The following is a 21,333-nucleotide window of genomic DNA, read 5'->3' on the forward strand; positions in this document are numbered from 1 at the left end:
ATGTTAGAGCGAAATAACCTATCGCGAGCGTTGCCCACTGCCAGCGCAGTTTTGTTCTCTATATATGCTGGAATCCAGAACCGGGTCGGGCAGCTCCATTCTTAGCGGGAGATTTGATGTTAGTGGCTGTTTAATATAGCATAGCTATTAGCAGCACACCAATATTGACCTAAAAGTAAAGATCAGCAGGTCTCATGTGCCACTATCGCTAATAGTCTGGCCTCCATTGCTGTCACTGTGGGCTTCGTCATGATGCACCAAAATCCAACCAAGCAAGTGATCGGGATTTCAGGGGAGTCCAGGAGCCCACCGTGGTGTCAGGAGGATTCCCGATAGTGTCGAGTTGGGTGAGAAACAACCTCCACACCTGCTCTCCATACCCCATACTTATGGATTCCGCAGATCCGCGGTGGTGGAGCTCGCAACGGGCCTAAACCGAATTCGTTCAACTTTTTACCCCTCTACCAAAAGGAAAAAAAAAAAAAAAAAGAAAGAAAAACTTCTGGAATTATTCTGTGATCCTCGCGGCCCTCAACATTCCTTGTGACTTACCTCGACTTTCTTTTTATATTATCGTTTCTCATTCGTTATACTCTCTTTAGTGCTTCGGGGTTGCGCCATTTTTCGTCTTTTGTTCCCTGTTTTGCTTTTTGATTTCTGCGACGGTCGAACGAACGCATGCCACGACCTAAAACTCTTCCACTCGTTGAAGAGTGGACTGATCCCGATGGCTACGTCGACGCCCTCCTGTCCTTCGCTACCTCGTCCGACCTCTTCCGCCACCTTTGCGGTGGCGTGCATAACTTAGACTTTCTGACGCGCGAACCGGATGTCTATACGTCGCTTCTTCCGGAGCATTGGCGAGCGTTCTTTGAACTCCATGATCTTCAGGACCTCCTCGACTTATTTCTGAGGGAGGATCTCCAACCCCTCCTAGATCAGAGCAGGAATCCAGCGACAGATGAAGGCAACCCAAATGCACGGCAGGAATGGAGGGGAGCTCCCTTACCTCCGACAGATCTCTTAGAGTACCTCCAACAGATCCGACGGCTTAGTTTGGGCAGAGATTTCCGGCCCCCACAACCTGGGAAACCAACGATACCGAAACACATCGCAGTGGGGATGAATGTCAAGAAGTACCATGAGGTAGCACACTTTTCGAGATATGTCGATTCCCTGTGCGCCACCGTGGATGGGCAGCGGGGCGACAACATAACCCACGTTGTGGACTTTGGGTCGGGTCAAAGCTATCTTGGGCGCACGCTCGCTAGCCCCCCATACAATCGGCACATTGTTGCTATTGAAAGAAAACATCAATTCATCAATGGCGCGAAGGATTTTGATATCTTTGCGAAACTGCAGGTGAAGAAAAAGAATAGACTATATAATAAGAAGGCCGCCTGTAAAGATTGCGAGGAACCAGAGAGGCCTGTGACGATAGACGAGAATGCATCTTCCCGGGAGTCAGAAGACGCGGAGAACGTAACAATCGACGATAGCACAAAGCAAGACGTGGACGAGGAGGATGTTGCCATGATAAACGTCTTCCGAGACTTTAGTATCGCGCCGGATGAGATTGGCTCGGCTCCGCATAAGAACGATCTTAATAAGAAAGCGGCGGCTAAGAAACAGGAGTCCAATCAGCCAAGAGGCACGATGGATTATATTGAACACGAAATTAAGGATGGGTATCTGGAGCCTATTATAAAGGACGTGATTTCGCCGCCCACCGAGAACTCAACGAGCGCCGAGCAGGAAAGCAATGGAAAGTCGAATAATGCCCGTGTTATGGTTATTTCCTTACATTCTTGCGGAAATCTGCTTCATCATGGTGTTCAGTCTTTGGTCCTGAACCCGTCCGTGAAAGCTATTGCCATGATTGGTTGCTGCTATAACCTGATGACCGAAAGACTCGGCCCTGCTACATACAAACTTCCTATTCTTCGAACCATGCACCCTCGTCTGACCAAGGATGCCATCGCGTATGATCCACACGGCTTTCCGATGTCGAAACGTCTGGAAGACTACGAGCATGACAGTGGAAGAGGTGTAAAGCTGAACATTACCGCAAGGTCGATGGCTGTTCAGGCGCCCTACAACTGGGGCAGGGAAGACAGCGAGAATTTCTTCACCCGGCACTTCTATCGGTCCCTCCTCCAGAAAGTCCTGGTAGACCGTGGGGTTGTGGAGAAGCCTTCCATCCCGAAAGATTTGTACGGCGCGGAGTCTTTGGATTCCAGTGAGGCTGGAAACCCTCTCATTGTCGGCTCCTTGCGAAAGTCCGCATTCACATCCTTTCCTACATATGTTCGCGCTGCCGTGGTGAAGCTCAGCCGGGATCCTCATAACGGCGAGAAGGTGAAAGCAGGCATGGCCGATATCACCGAGGAAGAGCTAAATGACTACGTGGAAAAGTACGGGCACACAAGGAAGTACCTCGGCATAGTGTGGAGCTTGATGGCCTATAGTTCATCTTTGGTTGAGGCCATTATCGTGGTTGACCGATGGCAATTCCTGCGTGAACACGACAGTGTCAAGGACTGCTGGGTTGAGCCCGTGTTCGATTATGGCGTAAGCCCAAGGAATCTGGCTGTCATCGGTATTAAAAAGTGAGATTGGCCAATCCTAATCGGTAAATTTCCTGATTACGCATTTTCTTCCCGTACTCTTCGAACCTTTCAGGCTATGCTTCATTGCTTGAGTTCAATGGGGACAAAACGGAACCAGGAACCAAGGCCTCAGATGTGGTCTGTTTAGACTTGGTATATGCGGATGACTTGCGTCGCCCAGCAATCTACGGAGTAGACCTTGGTTAAGTCACGAGAAGTCGACGCTGTCTAGCCTCTAGGTATGACGATTACTGATGAGATAGAATTTTATGACGTGATGTAAACTGCTTACCTCTGGTAATAAAAATCAGAACGCAAGATAGACGTGAATCACACAAGGGAACGTAAAATTGGTATAGAACTATACAACGATGAATACGATAGAATTAATAATGCTTTAATGACTACCTCTCGGTCTATATGTATGCATGGGTTTTTTACTCTCTTTCCGTTACAAAAATACAAACTATATTTCGAGAGATTTCTCACCAAAATAGACTAAATACACCAACGTAGTTGTATCCGTTCGTTTTGTAGTTGCCTTCTGGTCTGTTCGGGTTCCGCGGGATCCGAAACGGTATTTGACTTCCCCATCACCCAGCCATGACATTTTCCCCAACAGCCCCTACCCGGTGGGAAATTAGTATTACTCGTATATAATATCTATCTTTGGTCATACCACACTAATTGACGCCCAGAAATGGAGCCCGAGGGCCCCGAGAGTGATAGCAGGGAGTCTCTTCCCATTCGGCGTGCAGTGAGTGACCGCTTGCATAGTACTACTACTTGCCATAATCAGACTAACAGCCCAGTGTGACCAATGTCGTCTTAGAAAGGTATGCTGCGTTGGCAAACGGTAGATATCTATAGGCTTAGAGCCAAACTAATTAATCATGCTGGTTAGATACGATGTGACAAGCGTTCGCCTTGCTCCAATTGCCGTAGTTCGCAGATTGCTTGTCGCACCACAGGCGCAGGTCAAAAGCCTCGCGAGCCACGGAGACGAGTCCTAATCTCCGATCAATAGTAGGCGTGTCGAACGCAGTCGAAAGTGGAACCATTCTGACTTCCCCAGTGAAAAGAAAATCGATTTAATCGAAGATCGCCTGTCCAGCATAGAGCAAGTCCTTCGTGACGTGAAATCCACTATTACCTCCAGTACTCCTGCTGAAACCTGCTTCCATGCAACTCCAGATTCAGGACAGTTGACTCCATCTACTTCTGGACTTGTGCCTGACATCAATGCTACGTTAGACCAACACGAGTCTGGCCCTGCGTTCGAGGGCAATTCATCTCTTGCAGCCCATTCGGCTTATGCGAGTCAATTTCTGGAGACAGCAGTCTCACGTAGCGCGCTGCAACTATCCAGTCCAACGATCAACACCGCCCTTTCAACGCTCAAGCAGCTTGTCAACATGCAGGATAATCAGGCTCATCCTTCCTCACGCGACGTTCGCTTCCCCAACCAGAAAGCCATGCCGAGATCAGGACTGCGGAATTTGAACATGCCTCCTGTACAGGTTGTCTTACCACTGTTGCGCCATATGAAAGGTACCAAAGGTCATATCTTTCCATAGCCAGCGATGAGATCTAACTGGTTATCAACAGAGAATCCTTCAACTGTCTTACTAGGGTTTTTCCCTTTTATAACAGCCGACAGCCTTTTTGAGAGGTGCCGCCAGGTGTACTTCGCCACCGAGGAATACTCTGATGCTACGTTCATTGTGGTGAATGCATGCCTCGTATATCTTTTTAGTGAATTTAGCTTCTCAGAAAGTGAAACCTCAAAGCGAGAAATATATGATAAATATCACGACCTCTGTCGTGTTAACCTTGAGACAGGTCTAGCGAACCTGAGTCTTTTGACGCCTGCAACAATGGAGTCAATAGAAGCCCTCAGCATGGGAGTGAGTTCTAGATTTATAGATCCTCTGCTGGAGATACTAATCGTCTAGGCTATTCACGCAATCGAAATTTCGAAGCCCTCCTTGGCGTTAGCGTTGACTTCAACCGCATTTCGGCTGTGCCAGACGCTCGGTTATCATCGGGCCTCATCAATGGAGAACGACAGTTACACCGTGAAGCAAAACAAGCGCCGTTTATTTTGGTCAGTTTATGTCACAGAGAAAGCCCTTTCGCTGCGGCTAGGCCGTGCATCATCCATACAGGATTATGATATTTCATTACCCACCACATTTGAACTTCTTGGAGATTTTGAGCCGTGGAGAACTATCTATCCGCTATGGATTAATCTAGCCAGAATCCAGGGTAAGGTGTATGAGATGCTCTATAGCCCTGCAGCCCTGCGTAAGCCTGCAGACGAAAGGGCGTCATATGCCCGTCAATTGGCAGCAGAGATGCAAATGAACGTTGAAGAACCATTCAAGGTATGCTTTCTTCACAGGACTATGCTGTTATGTTGCATTCGCACAAGGCTGAGACTAGGTAGAAGGCCAGCCCGAAATTCTCGAACATCTCTGCACTTGACGAGATTTACCTCAAGTCGGATCAAGTCTGCCGCCTGTCTGTGTTGACCCTAATATACAGAGCTATCCCTGCAGCTGTGGATAGTCGGAGTACATTTGTAGACGACTGCATTGAGACAGCACGAGTGACACTGGAACTACACCAAAGCTGCATGACGATGATGGAGGAAGGTAACAGAAGTAACGAAGTCAAGTGTTCGTACCTACACTGGTATGAGTTTAACATATCTCTTTTAGTCTTAGGGCTATTGCGAATAGCTAATTATATAATCAGGACGATAATGTACTCGCCATTCGTGCCGTTCATCGTTCTGTTTTGTCATGTTATTGAATCCTCGTCCTACTCAGACCTGATACGATTGGAAGATTTTGTCAATTCGCTCCAGCCCAACTGTTCCTTGTCGGAGGCTATTGCGAAAATGCACCGACTCTGCCAGGTCCTCAGCAACGTTGCCAGACTATATGTCGAGGCAAAAGCGCAAGCCCAGACGCAAGAGAACGAAGACCTGGCGTCTGTGGGCCAAGAATTTGATGTTTATCTTAGTGCTCTTGGCTTAGCACCTACACAGGCCGAAGCCGGTGATGTTCGATGGAATGGACCTGTTCCTGTGCCGGGACCTATCCCCCAAGGTTTGGCCGAAGGAGCCGAAGGACAAGGATTCCAGAACACTATGCCTCCGACTACATTAGGCAGCTGGTTCTCGGGTAACCAACATATGATGGGACTTTTAGAGGAGGATCTATCGCTTTTTGATCCTTCTGCGTGGTCATGAACCTCTACATGTGCCGTATTTCGGCGCTGATGTATGCTCTGACATTGACACAGCATGTAGCACCCCCTGACGTCCGTGCTTGTTACACGTTTCAATATGTATGCCTTAGGCTTAATGCCCAGGTATAATTATTCACTGAGGTATCAAGAGAGGATGGAGGTCCTAATTAGATACACTTCCCTCCATCGACAATCATCTCTGCTCCGTTTATGAAACTGCCCTCATCGCTAGCCAAGTATAGACACATGTTTGCAACATCATCAGGATCTGTCAACCGGCCCAGTGGCACATTCCCGATGAACTTCTCGCGGTTCTCAGGCGTATCAGGCATACCGGTGAACATGGAAAACAGGCCCGTCCCTGATAGAAGGGGGCTAACGGTATTGACGCGGATATTGTGTGGACCATACTCAGCTGCGAGACCTTTCGTAGCCTGTTCGGGTTAGCCAACAGTTAGGTTCGCGCAAAAGCCTACAAGATTAACGAAATGTAGATCTCACATTCGACACCGCGCCCTTAGAGGCATTGTACCAGACCAACCCTGGCCGCGGCCGCGATGCACCTGTAGACGAAATATTGATCATGGAACCGCCCTGACCCTGTTCCATTAAACGAGTCACCAAGGCCTGAGAGCCGAGGAAGATTCCTTTGACATTCACGTTGAAGACACGCTCCCATTCCTCTTCGGTGACCTCAGCCGTTGGCTACTGCGAATCAGCAAACAAGTCTCAGCGATAAATCCCGTCTCAATCCATATACCTTGTTCCGATACGTTATCCCAGCATTGTTAACCAGGATATCCAATCTCCCAAACTTCGAAAACGCCAGATCCATCACGGCCGTCCAATCGTCAGCCTTGGTGACATCCATCTGCTGAAAGACCAGACTCTCCGGATTCTGAGCGGCGACTTTTTGTCCTCCTTCAACATTGATATCGGTGATAATCACCTTAGCCCCCTCCTCGCCGAATCGACGGGCAATCGCAGCACCAAAGCCCGAGCCGCCGCCTGGTTCATCATTAGCGATATGCATCCCCCGCCACGAATTATAGGATAGGAAGATACCAGTAACAATAGCAACCTTGCCCTGCAACCGAGCACCGGAAGTCAACTGCCTCGTCATGTTTTATGTAGTATATGATTTGTCTTGCGATAATGAAAATACTTGGAGTTCTTAATTGACCATCGTAAGATACACGAGAAGATATACTGGTCGCTACGCAGAGTTATCCGAGGGCCAAGAGGGGTGAAATGCGGAGGTGCGGTACGAATGCCGAGCGCTTGCATCGCACCCATTGGACGACTCTCCGCTCTTACCCCAGACCTATTGGGCGGAGTATGTCTCCTGTGCAGAATAACCCATTTCCCCGCGTTAGTATCTCTTGCGGTAGCCGACGTAATATTCGGTACCAGTTCGGACATTGGTAATTCTTGCAGTAGAAGCATAGAATAACGTTAGCGGGGCAGAGTTGCTGTTGTATACTCATATCCGATAGTTTCCTGACCGAAAAGAAACACCAGAACATAACAACCCTCACATTAAATCAAAGAATATGCTACCACCCCACCGGAGTCCAAGTAGCCATCTCGGCTCTCGTCCGAGTTTGATAAATAACATTGCCTTGCATAATGCATAATGATAAAGGGCCGAGTGTATCAAGATAACCTGATGAATTGACACCGAAGTCACTATGAATGACACAGTCGCTAGTAAGACGATGGCCGAGTAAGACGATGGCCGCAGTCAGTGTATCTCATATTTTGTAAAGATATCCATGACTGTTTTTCTAGGACTAGATTGGTTGAGGAAGAACCCTGGTTTGTGGTGAGATGTGTTAGTATGAGTATGAGTTAGGGTTAGGTGTTCCCTGCTCTCTGTTTCACAATATGAGAGAGTGGTGGTTGAGTGTGTGTATGTGTTTAGGTAGCTTGGTAACCCTGCTCCTTGTAAGTGAGAGGAACCCCTTCTCAGTGAGCGGAAGAATTCAGATATATCTCTCTGATTCCAGATAGTTATATCTTCCTTGTGGAGTGGAGCAAGAGAAGAAGATCAAAAGGTTCCAGGACATCATAAAGAAGACACGCTTACGCGCCACCGTAGCTCTATATGAAGAGGCATGGTATTACCATACCATCGATTATTACGTCCTTGTTCGATTGATAGGTACACCCTCGTGACAGTTACAAAGTCTTCCAGCGACAGCTGACGATCTGTGAATATGACCATTGTGTCGGAACTCTTGACCATTGATGATTAACTATTGACTACCGCAGAGGTCTAGGTTTGGGTGCATGTCCATGTCCATGTCGAGCACGCCATACTGAAATGAAGATCATCGAGATCCCAACTAAAATCAGTAGAGTACCCATTGCTCTTCTATCTAGAGACACAAACGTGAGGGGGAATAATCAAGACTAAAGAAAGCCAAAAGCAAAACCCAAGTAAGCATATCCTAAACCAGTCAAAACCACGAGAACCCTCTCAACGCTAAGTTTTTTTTTAAAAAAAGAATTAGGGTGCCCCGCTTTCCGGCCCCCAAACGACTAAATTAGATTAAGTAGGCTTAGGAAAGTCAACGGACATGGATCGTAATTAAATTAACCGTGGAAGTTTGGGACGGCTGTTAGGATGGAAATTAAGGTTCTTCAGTAATTTTACCTTGCGGAATTGAGTTTGACGGTTGTTCTTTCTTTTGTCTTTGCTTTTTTGGAGCGGAATGCTTCGGAATAATTGATGTGGTGGTTTTTTCTTTGATTGTGGGAATTTTTGGTGTGGGTGTTCGGATGCATTTTCCGTACTCTCTGTGGGAGGGGGATTTGTGAGTGGGAGTGTGTGTAGGATATACTCTGTAGTGACAGCTTGGCATGGAGAACTAAGTATATCTCTAGTCATTTTGGTTTTTCTTTCAGTGGAGAGGACCAATACGACGAAATGTTGGTGGTTGTGGTGATGGTATGTACAAAGTAGCGATCGCTTGTACTAGGGCTAGTTTGTCACCACCTCTAAACACACCAGAGAAACCAAAATGGGTATCCAATATCATTAAATTAACTATAGTACATATACCAAATCATTATAGTAGACATCATAAAGACCCAAAGAGGGGGCCATTAAATCTCTCGCAAAGTAGCCAACTTTTATCCTCATAATCCAAACAAGGAATGCAAAGCTTCACGCCCTCCTCGACACCGAAGTCTCAACATCAACCGTCTTGAAGATGGCGAGCGATCCACCAGGGTTCTCTCCATAGTAATTTCGATCTCCGTGAACGGTCGTTTCGACCTTTGGCTCGCTTTGAGCATTATGCATCAGAACGTCCTGGTCTGAGGTCATCTCGAGATAACTCATGCGGCTTCGGCTTTTGTCGGTTTTCATGCTGCGGCTTTGGTTCTTCATCTTGCTTAACTCGTGGCCGGAGGTTCCGCCGGTGGCTTTGTTGCTGCTGGAGTATTCGTGATAGACGCGGGAGAGGATCGCAGAGAGGGCGGGGAGACAGGCGCAGATGACGCCGATGGCGATTTCGGCGTTTCTGTTTGGTAGATGTTATTTAGTTTATGGGCATAGAAAGTAGAAGAGCCAAGGATGGATACTTACCCGAACATGTTAATCCGCATAAACGCCATGGTGCCATCCTCCGATTGGCCCGTGTATGCGATCAATATCAGTCGGATGATACTCGATGCAACAGCGAGACCTCCTGCGCCCAGAATACCCATGACTCGCATCTTCTTCTTCGTTGGGAGTTGTAGACCCAGGGTTAACGGCAACGGGACAAGGAGGATGATAAGGTCGCTGACTACGCTGACGACAGCGTCGGCCATGATGATGGAACGCTGATTGAGACATGTGCCCGGGCGATCTGGGTCCCAGAATTTGGAGATGGGGTCGCAGATGCGGATCTTGACGATAACGGCGGGGATGTAGTAGGCCAGCATGACGCCGAGGAAGATGTAGATGAAGGTCACGGCTTTGCGGAATGGGCTGAACACTCGGGTCATGATCCATAGGAGCGAGACTTTGGTCAGATAGGCTGTTGGTCCGTACATGACCATGGTTACGTAGACGGTCTGGAGGGGTCAGTAGGGTGTAGCATTTCTGGGGAGGTTGCGAGGTACTTTTTGGAAGATAATCTGGTTATGGGGGGATACGTCGTCGATGTGTAGACCTCCTCCATGTGCTCCCACTGCTGGTGGTTAGATGTGTACAGATCTGTGAGTCATAGACTACTTACTGATGAGCGCAATGATGGAGTAGCAGACTCCAAGGAGCTGTTATCACGTATGACTTTAGCACATATGATCAGTTATAGAGAGTCAAGGGCTTACCCAAGCACCTAAACAGGTCCCTGTGAGAAGTTAGCATGCAGTCTATTCTCCCGGCAAGCATGTCACTCACAGTCTTCTTTGTTAAAGCCGTTGAGAAGGAAAACCCGGGTGTATGCACGCATTAGGAAGAACAGAGTCATTGCCGCGATGCATAGTGACTGAGTCGCTGTGTTCCATTTCTGTACTGTTCTGTCAATAGGTTTGGCATCGTCTCGTTCAAAAAGCTGTCCGAGAGTCATGTTGGGTGACTGACACCATGGGCCACCTTTTGCAGTGAGTGCAACAGACTAGACAGGGTTTAAGCCCGAGATTAAGACAGGGTATTGAAGAAATAGGAGCTAGGGCTCTAGTACGGGAGGAGACAGGAGAACACTCCGTAAAAGCTTGGACAGATCAAATCTACATTGAGCTTAAGGCTTATATTAAAGCGTATCGCCGACTATTTAGGGTTCCGGTCTGGGATTTGCCCCTGAAGGGAAGGGTACGAAGAGAGAGACTAGTGCTACAAATAGTGTCAAGAGACCACCACAGTTTTCAGGCTGAAAAAACAGAAGTGATGGAGGTCAAAATGACATGACAATTGCCACAGACGGTGGTATGGATCGACTGATGCTTTGCATGATCTCGATATATGATTGGCACGAGAATATGCGGCCAAGGAATGCAGATCCAATCCAGAATAGAGGTATCGTAACGAACTCTCCATGGATTTCACTACCATGGGCCGGACTGGTGGACTTTTGCCGTCCTGATGGGGAAAATGCCGGTTGTTGCTTTCATAGGTGATCGAAATCAAGTCTTTAGAGAAGGTCGAGCCTGACATGGAGAAGGCCAAGATTTCACGGCAGAGAACCGTTTTTCTCATAGCCAAATCAAAGAATCTAGTTTTGGGTTAAAGCAGAGGCGGGTCCGTGAGCGAATAACCAAGATGAATCACGACGCAGGTCGGACCTTTCTCGGTGTCCGTGTCCCAAGCTTCAGGAGTCAAATGTTACCTAAAACGCTCCAGTCACTAACGGCTTTTAGGTTCTTTGGAACCGTAGCGGAATCCACTTCCCGCCCGAAGTGGATGCACTAATCGGGTGTAACCCTTCGGAACTAAGCCCTACCCAGTAATGATATGTCGGGGTGGCCCTACAAACTGGATATACCTGAGGGACTGGCGAAGGATTCTTTCTTTTTACCGAGAAATTTGTCACAGTCCCGAATAACCGAAGTCCATTGTCTTAGCATAAGAGCCAAGCACGGGGACTGACAAGATACTATTATATTAATTTTCGGGATATCTCCGTATGTAGCGCGACCATCTGATACCTCATTAGTCATAGTAATCTGGAGCTTGATGTGACTTTATTTGCTGGTTTCAGGAAATTGACGCCCCTGGTATCTTTCACTACAGGGGTAGTGTGGGTGTGCGTCCTGCAACCATGTGGAAGCTGCACTTTCACTTGTCTGGGGCCAACTCATCCAACAAATATTCTCACAAAGAATACGGTGGGGGACTTGGGACAAATGGTTGTTCTATGATATAGATGTAGCAAGGCCCTTGACAACCTTGCTACCGCGGAACTTTGAACGTTGATTATCTCCTTCTATGTTGTTCCTTTTTGTTCTTCTTGGTGGTCGTTGCTATAATACGTGCTACTAATTCTCCGTAGCAAGATACACTAACGCACGAACCAGGATATTGCAGATATTACTTTTGCGGCGCCTTGACTTAATATCGGCAGGGGTGATGCATCTAGAAGATAGCCATGATGTTTGGTGGCGATGACACGCCACCGGGCATGTTCAACGGCACAGACGCCACAAAGAAGCTCCATCGTTGGAGATCCTGGCAGATGCGTGCCAATGCCTCGAGATCAAAGAGCTCGCCTGTCACATGAATTAGAGTAGATCCATAAACGGTTTCGCCGAGCGGCTCAGATTTTCAACTTACCGATTGGCATTCCCCATCCTGCGAGTACATACTCATGCAGGAACACATCGGACTGGGGCGGGTAGACCTGTCACAACTTCCTTAGTGTAATTCAAAACATGCGTCCCGCAGGCGCTGTTCGTACCTCCCAGCTAATGGTATCGCTGGCAATCGCTGCAAATCCTGAGTCCCAAAGCCATCGGAGCATATCTGTCGTGGCTTCGACTCCAGCATGTTCCGGGCTCGGGTTGTCAGAGTATTGCTTCTTTTGCTCATCCGTCATCACGGTGTCCCATTCTTTGGTTACTCCAACACGGACAAACAGGATATCGCCCTTCTGGAAAGTGATGTTGCACTCCTTCGCGATTTCTAGGATGTCTGATAGTCGCACCTGATGAGTGGAGAAGGTGCTGTACGTGATTCCCTTCTTCTCCGCCCATGCGGCGTAGTCAATCAATACCCCGCGACCTATGACCACAGAGTGAGGCTCATACTCTCGGAGAGATACAGGAGAGAACACCCAGAATAAATAGGAAGATGCATACCTGCAATACCTTCCCGCGCCCAGTGCTGCATGCCAATCCGATCGTTGCTACGGTCGTTGATCTCCTCAGATGTCACACCGCCGTAGAATACACGCTCGGTCTGGCCAGGGACAGTTTGAGAGAAGTGTCGCAGTCCATCCCACTGACTACTTTGTTCTAGATGCTCGAACTATTAGATAAGACGGTTGCCGCGCTTCAGGTACATTGAAAACCCACGAGGATTCATGGTGTAAATATCATCATAGGCCACTCCGCCCAGAAGAGGGACGATCTTGTGCTGGCACGGCTGACGGTTTAGGTTTGGATAATTCAACTTCGTTAAATCCCACCCCATCGTGACTCTCCGACCAGTCTTGATTTCGGTCGAAGCGGCTTTTGCCACCACTTCGGAGGTAAGGATAGCTAACTTCCCAAGCCCTTCTTCATAACTACCAGGCTTTCCCACCCACACTTGTTTGGGGTTGGGAAGCTCATCGAAAGGGACATCGAAGGGGGAAAGGCTGCCCATGATTTTAACGGCGATCGAAACTACTTGTAACGGGGTGATCAAATGTACGCCGCAAGGTATATTTCCAAAAAGGAAGAAAATTATAAGAAATAGCGTGAAAGGTCCGTTTTACATGTAGCAGGTCAGCTGTTATGCCGCAGGGTTGTCAAGCTTTAAATCTGCTGTAAGCTTTCCTAAACTTAATGCCTGCATTCGACACCCACTTGTCCACCAAATCATTGAGTCAAAAAGTTTTTGGAGGGGCGCCAATATCGTGGTGGGACGGCGTCTAGCGGGGAGCAGCTTCGAATAAAACACTCGGGGCCACACGGGAACCCAGCTAATGGTATGCCACAAGACGGCCAACGTACTTTGTAACGTGCAGCCATCAAGTGGAGTAGATGGACATTGCAACGTGTGTGAGACTGTGAGTTCGTTAAGGGAGCACAGACACGCACTGAATTTCGTACAAGGAAATGATAATCAAGCGCCGGGACGGGATTTGCCAATTATGTGAGTAGGTTTAAACCCGGTCATACCAAGTTTTAAGGACAACCAAACGGTATAGGATTTGCATAGTCATGCATCTGAATGGGCGAATGGCGAGGCAAGGGATCATGCCAATCACTGCCGCAATCGCCCACTCCCTCCTTCGTATGAATTGGCTGGAAGTAGTACGTAGTACTTACTAGTAGGTCCAGTCTGTGGAGGATGCATGTTGACAAGGTAAATAATCGTTTTCAAGTCTGTGGTTCCATCGGACTGGTGGCATGGGCATAGGGAGCAGTGCCGACGGCCCGAAGGAATCGTTCCACAGCTGTAGTCATAGAATGTGTAAGTATTGGGATGGTGGTGGAGTTTTCAGAGACAGGGATTAATTAATTATTTGAGAAAAGGGAAGAAAAAAACAAGTCACGGGCGATGGCTTCCCGAACATAGTTTAGTGGCCTTCTGCCGCTGACGCCTCGAATCCCTACTAAAGCACGGAAGCACCACTAGACTATCAAAATACACGAGGCGACGAGGAAATGTCCCACACACCATCTCAGGTTTTAGCGCCGGTCTCATCATGCAGCATATCCCTAATCCAGCAATCATGCCTCTCAGACTCGAGATTTTGACAGAAGGTGGACCCGAAACATTCTCCACGGTCCACCCTCGCCAATGCACACCATGCCATGCGTCCTACTAGTATTCATAGCGGCCTTACAGCTTTTCCGCCATGAGTACTTAGTTTTATAGACTAGTGCAATAAAGGAGTGGGTGTCTGCTAAAGTTGTTCCCCTGTCGTTGTACTGACTACTGAGTGGTTGCCGAAAATTTCAGTCTCGAAGCTGGTGTGTTGATCGTCTGTGAAGCTAGTTAACAGTAGCTCGCAGTCCTATCTCGACAAGATTTCTTTCTCCTTGGAGCTCCTAAAAGGGACACAAAAGTTTGTACGTACGAAGTTTGTGAAGCGAAGAGTCCCTGGTCATATGAATTGACCTGTCAATTCTGTGCCGCATTTGTGCTGTCATACTCGTACTGCTCCTTGAAACAACCAAACTCCGGTTCTGTGCAAATCCCTGCAAGGGGAAAACGACCTGTCCATCATGGGTACGTTCGGGTCCCAGACCAGCACTTATAACAAACTGGTCGCTATTTTCGTCGCTGTTGGTTCAATGGTAAGCGTTACCTCACCTGATGCCTGCCTGGCAATGTTATGCGTTCTAATTGGCCCTTGTATAGACCTATGGTTATTGCTCCTCAATCATCTCCAGTACGATCGGTCAACCAGGGTGGTATACCTACTTTGATCTTCCACAAGAGGGTGAGCCGGGATATGCTTCGATTACGACACCAGCCATTTCCACCGCCAATGGCGTCTTCAGTGCTGGAGGTGCTGTTGGCACACTATTCATAATGTGGTCTTGCGATTACTTTGGTCGGAAGGTCAATATTCAGTTGGGTGCTTTCTTTTCGATGTTTGGAGGTGCGCTTCAGGGAGGCGCGAACTCTCTCAAGTATGTATTGCGTCATAACTCTTTTCCAGAGACGATTCCCTAACAGCTTCTCAGAATGTTCCAAGCCGGTCGGTTCGTGTGTGGTCTTGGAATCGGTATCCTCGTGACTGTTTGTCCCATGTATCTGTCCGAGATGTCGAGTGCTTTCCGTCGTGGTTGGCTGGTCGGTCATCATGCGATCTTCCTGGTTTTCGGTTACATGCTTGCTGGCTGGGTCGGTTATGCATGCTACTTTGCTGAAGGAGAATTGGGCAGTTTCGGCTGGAGGTTTCCTCTGTGTCTTCAGTGCCTGCCAGCGATAGTGCTGCTCCTTGGATCACCATGGCTTCCTCGTTCCCCTCGGTGGCTTATTTCCAAAGGGAAGCACGAGGAAGCTAAGATTGTGCTTCAGAAGCTTCGCCAGTCACCAGATGATCCCGACAACCTAGTTGCTAAGGAGGAATATTTTCAGACAGCGGAGCAGATCCGCCTCGAAGCGGAGAGGCTATCCACTTATGGCAACGTGTGGAACGCAGTTTTACGGAAGAAGTCGTATAGAAAGCGAATGGCAATCGGCTTCCTCACTCAATGGGGTGCTGAATTCGGTGGGCCATTGATCATTGTGAGTATCAAGTTTCCAAAGGCTATGTTTATACTAGACGCACTGACCTGGGCAGAACAACTATGCTGTCCTTCTATACACCAATCTTGGAATGACTGGGGGCATGCCTTTGCTTCTAAGTGCTGTTTGGCTGACTACAGCTGGTAAGAGGATATGGTTGTTCTCGAAGAATGTACACTGACAGCATCACCAGGTGTTATATACAACCCTCTTGGCGCCTGGCTTCATGACAAGGTCAACTCACGTCGTGGCATGTACATCACTGGCTTTGTTGGCATTATCATCTCCACCTCATGCTTGGCTGCAATGACGTCCGAGTATGCAGGCACCACGAACAGGGTCGGAAACGGATTTGGAATTTTCTTCATTTATCTCTACTTGGCTTTCCAGGGGTTAGTACCAGCCATTTATTCGACCATCCTATCAAACAACTACTTATTTCTGATAGAACCTTCTGCGACACCACTATGTACCTCTATGTCTCTGAGATTTTCCCGACCGAAATCCGCCCAATTGGCATGGGATTCTCGCTTTTCGGACAATTTGCTGGTGCGTTTAGATATCCTACAGAGGTGTCTATGAGTCTTCCAATTGACTAACTGATCGTAGCCACCCTCATTTTACTACAAACCGCCCCTATGGGTTTCAACAATGCTGGTTGGAAATACTATCTGGTTATCATCTGCTGGTCAGCTGTTTTCATTCCAGGTAGGTTCTCATGCCCTTCAGATTCCCCGCTCTTGCTTAAAATTTTGCAGTGATCTATTACTTCTTCCCCGAGACTGCGCGGTTGACACTCGAGGAAATTGCAAAGAACTTTGGAGAAGAAGTTGCTGTTCACGTCACTGATGCGACCGACGAGGAGAAGGCCCAGCTCGAGCGGGACCTAGCCGCGAAATCTGACAGCTCTGAGCCTGCTGGTTCGGTCAAGGGTGTTGAAACTGGCAATAAGTCAGCAACAGAGGGAGCTCACGAGGCGCCAAGGATTGAATGAAAGCCGTCCGAGAGTCTTAATAGTTGGCCACACTGGCTGTCCAGTCACTACCATCTGCGCTCTATTCTGTCCCGTAACTGGGGCACTCGAGTTCGACACTCATGACGCTCTCTTAGCAGGCATTATTATAATCGCCTAGAACTTGCCGTCCCCGAATCAAACCAGGGACCACGATGACGAGGTTCCCATTGCACCTCATACGATCTTTACGACATGACACTTCAATTTAGATGAGTGGAATCTTATATAGGCTATACATGTTGAATCCTAATTTAGGCCAGATAATGCGATGAGATGCCCTGGCACGTTGTCTTGAATAGTTACCTTATCTTATATCCTATAGCAGATCTCGTATGTCAGCCATGATGCTAATATTGCACTGTAGAGTCGAGATAGCACTTTGTTCTAGTCAAGGGCTATAATGACGCCATTATAATAAGTCATCGCGTCGGTTTTATAATAGCGGGGTTAAATCGGGGTATATTAGACATTGATTTCTCTTCTCTGATCACCCATTCCAATCGTCGTTCTTTTCATTCATTGTCTTACAAACAAACATCTTATCGAAGCGTTGACCTAGACCGTTTAAACAATGTCTTCTTTCTACACCGACAAAACCCCCGATCCCGTCAAAAATGCCAAGGTAGATCTTCCAATACACATAATGAATTACCTCTGATGTTTCCCTCGCAATGCAAAATAACTAATGAACCAAGGGAATCCACCTAATCACCTCCCTGACCCCAAACGGACGAAAAGTCCACATTCTCCTAGAAGAACTCAAGGACGTCTACGGCCTCGAGTGGACAACCAGTCTCATTGACCTAGACACAAAAGAACAGAAAAAAGAATGGTTCCTCAAACTCAATCCCAACGGTATACAACCATTTCTTGGTCCAGGAAAACCAAACGACATCAACTAATCCCATCCCTCCAGGCCGAATCCCCATTCTAATAGACAATACCAGAAGCCCACCCCACCCGGTCATGGAATCCTCCGCAGAACTGCTCTACCTCGTCTCCAGCATCGACAAAGACCACCAATTCTGGTTCTCGGACCCAATCGAACAAAGCGAAGCCTACCAATGGTTGATCTTTTGGCATGCATCGGGGCAACCGATCCAGGGACAATATAATTACTTCCGGAGGCATACGATCGATCCTCGTATGTTTATATTCTAGTCTGGTTTTAGGTGCGAAGTGATGTTGATATTCCTCCTTAGATGCAACGACCCGCTTTAGAGACGAGGTTCTCCGGATTTACCAGGTTCTGGAGGCGCATCTGTCAGGAAAGCATAGTTGCAATGCGCGAGAGTACCTCGCTGGACCCGGTAGTGGGAAGTATAGCATCGTTGACATCAATGCTTGGGCTTGGATTCGGACCTATCGGTCTATTGGGTTCTCGGAGGATGAGATTGCGGCTTGGCCTTCTTTAGGGCAGTGGGTGGATCGTATCGCGGAGAGGCCGGCTGTGCAGCGCGGATTGGGGGAATGGTATGATGAGGATGTTCATCCGGAGCTGGTGGTTAGGACGGAGTGAGTCTTAGGGGGTGTTGATACTGATCGACTCCCCTGCTCGGGTAACTCAGTCAAAGGTGACCATGCATTTTGAGACAGTTCTTAGAGGGCTGCGTATGTATAGATTAACATACCATTCGTTGAGACCGTGAAAAGTCGACGGAGGAGGCTTGGGAGGCTTCTATTCAATATTCAGATTCAGTGCCCATGAACAACAGAAACTATGAGAAAACGATGCAAAAGAGCCAGCTGGCACGTGTATAGTAGGAATCTGGTACCAAGAGACATCCGTGATTTGGGAGTCAGATCTGAATGGCATAGCCTATTGCTGGCTTCGACTTGCAAGTCAAGTCTTCCTTGAGAAACCTTGCCGCATGATAAACACCATGCATGTTCAGACGAACCCTCCCATAAGTTATGAATAATAGGCGCATGATATCCTCAAACACTGAAACACTGTGCACAACATCTAAAGATAAGAAAATATATTATCCAAGTCGAACGATAATCAGATGGATGTAACCATGAGAAATCCAAGCCTATAGTATATCAACAACACTCTGTGGGAATAACATATGGGTGAACCTGGTTAAGAAAAAGGGGGAAATAATTCATTTTGACCGTCTGGTCGATTTAGTCCGCCATACGGTAGACTATATCTACAAGACGGTCAAAATACAAATTTGTTGTTGAACATTTTCTCATCATCCCTCAATTTATGCTTTCTCTATAATATTTATATACCATCTTACTGGAAGTTACTAAAGCAAGTAGATCGACTAGTCTTTAAAATGCTGAAGTTTGAACAAAACTGAAGAAGAGCATTCACTCTTTGATTGATATCTAGTCGTTCTATATTGACTCTAGTCAACTCAAGCAATACGTATTTTCTTAATTTTCGAACAGTATCGTATGTTTACAGAGATATAGAAGAACAAGAAGTGTGTTCTATCAAACGGAATAGTATTGTAAGAATATAAGGAACGAGGATATATATTTCTAACTTTGTTTGTGACCAATCTTCGAGAAGACTAGTGAACGTTTTAGAGGGAAAAGTCATAACCTTTCCAAAGCTGTTACTAACCCTTCGCTTGTACCCGTGAAGATACATCAATATCTAGGGGCCCAAATGTAGGAGTGAGTTTCCAAAAGTTTGCTTCAGAGAGAAACGTGCACTGGCTGGGGTGTGTAGAATGCGCGTATGTGCGGGTGCTTATGGGAATACTTCTATTGGCAAGAGATAGATAAGTAGAATAGATAGCTCTAGTGATAATGTATGATAATAGAGTACGAGGATTAATGTGGAGATTAGACTGTTCCATATAGATTAATAGATGGAGTTTTGCAGCGCATGTCGCAGGTTTATCTCGGGGTTTTACAGGGTAGTATGCATCATCGGGGAAGTCGCACAGCGATATCCGATGATATTCCAAGATGGCCAACCTGGTGTAGACGGTGTCTTCGGAGTTGCACTTAGGTACAGTGATTCGCGTTGTATCTGGCCAAAAACTGGAACTCGATATATCACTATCTCCATTGTGTTGTCGACTGATCCTTATGTATACTATCAAAGTTGCGGTACGTATTTGGCTGAGGCATCCTATTGACAAAGTGAAGTCGACTCAAACGCTTAAGGTTCCATCCATCATACACTTCCAACGGCGAACAATACTCTAAATGCACCTCTATATCCTTGACCTCCAATTCTTGGATCTGTCAAGACTCAGCGGGTTCGATGTCAGGACCAGATATCTATAAGAGCACCGACTACTCATGACTAACGAAACACAAAATGGGCCGAAGATATGGATTCACCTTACACCTTTCATGCGGGTCCAGGTGGTCTAGGCTAGTCTCTCAAACTTTCTTATCTCACCACGTTGAATAACCCAAGCAACCTTCCACTGAACTACGCACACTTGGAGAAATAAAACCCAACCTTCCATGAAATCTCTCCGCCGAAAAGCGCCGAAACCCTCTCGCTCCTCACCACTACCTCCAATATCAGCTGTGTCAGGTGGATCCGTCAATACCAAAAAGAAGAAGAGATCGACCAGAAGCCGGGCTTCTCTCTTCGGCGACCCGGAATATCACAAGTGATTCCTACTGGGGATGGCGTTTACTAGAGCTAAAAAAAAAAAAAAAAAAAAAAAAAAAAAAAAAAAAAAAAAAAAAAAAAAGAAAACGAATATGATTACATGGAGTCAATAATCGTCAAGAGTGGATTCTGGATAGGTGGAAGCCGAGCTAGTAGTACGGTTTAGATAGAGCGGTATTCGCTTCAGTTCTTGCTGGGGAATTTGGTTATGAGGATGCTTCAGGTTGTTCGATGAGAGAGGGTTTCTTTCGTTGCCCTTCTTTGCTATTATGCGGTATTCCTGTCTTCCCTCTATCTGCTTGTTTCATTTCTTTCAGTATGCCGGAGTGGTACATGTCTATCTATGTGTGCCTTGAGCTGTCTTTCTTTCTTTTTCCATATAAGATGCTGTGCTAGTTAGTATGGCTAAGACAAAAGAACACGCAAGATACTTTCTAATAGTGAAAAATACTATTACCTGATTCATATACGAGGCATGCACATCCCCATATCCGGTAACTATAAATAACTATTAGCATCACCCACCTGATCAAGTGTACCAATCAGCAACTAGTCGAGCACTATAAGATAATATATCCGACTCAACAATCACCGGATAGAGATGTGCTATTCCAATCCCTGCCAGCTTCCCTGTTCAACGTGGTGAGGACGACGCATATTATCCGAATATATCACCCGCGGACCTCTTCCGAGGTCAATCACCGGGTATGCGTATGCACAAACCCGAGGCTATCCCCGGTTCTTTCACTTAAGCACCTTAAGGTTTATAGTTACCTTACAACTAATCCATTAGACTCAAGTCATTTTACTGAGTCTAACCTCATCTCATCTTATCCGTAGCCATGGTCCGGTAAACAGTGGTTCAGCTCTCAGACCTCTTCTTCTGCAACGGAGGCCGTTGGTCCGTGGGGTTTTGTTGGGATGGTAAGCTTTTCTTTCTCAACTGAAGCCCTTCATGTCAGCTCCATCTACCTTC

At 47.1% G+C, this 21,333-nt stretch overlaps 7 protein-coding genes across 7 annotated transcripts; 4 read left to right on the top strand and 3 right to left on the bottom strand.

The window, feature by feature from the left end:
• Nucleotides 1–678: 678 nt before the first annotated feature.
• On the top strand, nt 679–2,613 carry AO090102000485 (uncharacterized protein; the record flags this gene model as incomplete). Its single annotated transcript, XM_023236795.1, has 1 exon — nt 679–2,613. The coding sequence occupies one exon, from the start codon at nt 679–681 to the stop codon at nt 2,611–2,613; it is 1,935 nt and encodes a 644-aa protein (XP_023091842.1).
• Nucleotides 2,614–4,192: 1,579 nt separating this feature from the next.
• AO090102000484 (putative C6 transcription factor) lies at nt 4,193–5,868 on the top strand (the record flags this gene model as incomplete). The annotated part of the gene is made up of 3 exons (XM_023236796.1): nt 4,193–4,516; nt 4,565–4,996; nt 5,665–5,868. 3 exons carry the CDS (start codon nt 4,193–4,195, stop codon nt 5,866–5,868), a joined length of 960 nt encoding a protein of 319 aa, XP_023091841.1.
• A 166-nt stretch (nt 5,869–6,034) lies between these two features.
• AO090102000483 (SDR family oxidoreductase) lies at nt 6,035–8,237 on the bottom strand (the record flags this gene model as incomplete). Its single annotated transcript, XM_023236797.1, has 4 exons — nt 6,035–6,301; nt 6,369–6,572; nt 6,628–6,954; nt 8,217–8,237. The coding sequence occupies 4 exons, from the start codon at nt 8,235–8,237 to the stop codon at nt 6,035–6,037; spliced, it is 819 nt and encodes a 272-aa protein (XP_023091840.1).
• An 802-nt stretch (nt 8,238–9,039) lies between these two features.
• Nucleotides 9,040–9,920, bottom strand: AO090102000482 (putative integral membrane protein; the record flags this gene model as incomplete). Its single annotated transcript, XM_001822596.3, has 2 exons — nt 9,040–9,397; nt 9,463–9,920. 2 exons carry the CDS (start codon nt 9,918–9,920, stop codon nt 9,040–9,042), a joined length of 816 nt encoding a protein of 271 aa, XP_001822648.3.
• A 2,014-nt stretch (nt 9,921–11,934) lies between these two features.
• AO090102000480 (uncharacterized protein) lies at nt 11,935–13,164 on the bottom strand (the record flags this gene model as incomplete). Its single annotated transcript, XM_001822595.3, has 5 exons — nt 11,935–12,068; nt 12,133–12,199; nt 12,257–12,579; nt 12,657–12,812; nt 12,873–13,164. The coding sequence occupies 5 exons, from the start codon at nt 13,162–13,164 to the stop codon at nt 11,935–11,937; spliced, it is 972 nt and encodes a 323-aa protein (XP_001822647.3).
• A 2,037-nt stretch (nt 13,165–15,201) lies between these two features.
• Nucleotides 15,202–15,793, top strand: AO090102000479 (putative MFS sugar transporter; the record flags this gene model as incomplete). The annotated part of the gene is made up of 2 exons (XM_023236798.1): nt 15,202–15,747; nt 15,785–15,793. The coding sequence occupies 2 exons, from the start codon at nt 15,202–15,204 to the stop codon at nt 15,791–15,793; spliced, it is 555 nt and encodes a 184-aa protein (XP_023091839.1).
• A 605-nt stretch (nt 15,794–16,398) lies between these two features.
• On the top strand, nt 16,399–20,036 carry AO090102000478 (putative glutathione S-transferase family protein; the record flags this gene model as incomplete). The annotated part of the gene is made up of 5 exons (XM_023236799.1): nt 16,399–16,455; nt 17,458–17,617; nt 17,679–17,906; nt 17,965–18,235; nt 19,877–20,036. The coding sequence occupies 5 exons, from the start codon at nt 16,399–16,401 to the stop codon at nt 20,034–20,036; spliced, it is 876 nt and encodes a 291-aa protein (XP_023091838.1).
• Between the last annotated feature and the right edge of the window lie 1,297 nt (nt 20,037–21,333).

This window comes from Aspergillus oryzae, chromosome 4, assembly GCF_000184455.2.
Source record: "Aspergillus oryzae RIB40 DNA, chromosome 4".
Lineage (NCBI taxonomy): Eukaryota > Fungi > Ascomycota > Eurotiomycetes > Eurotiales > Aspergillaceae > Aspergillus > Aspergillus oryzae.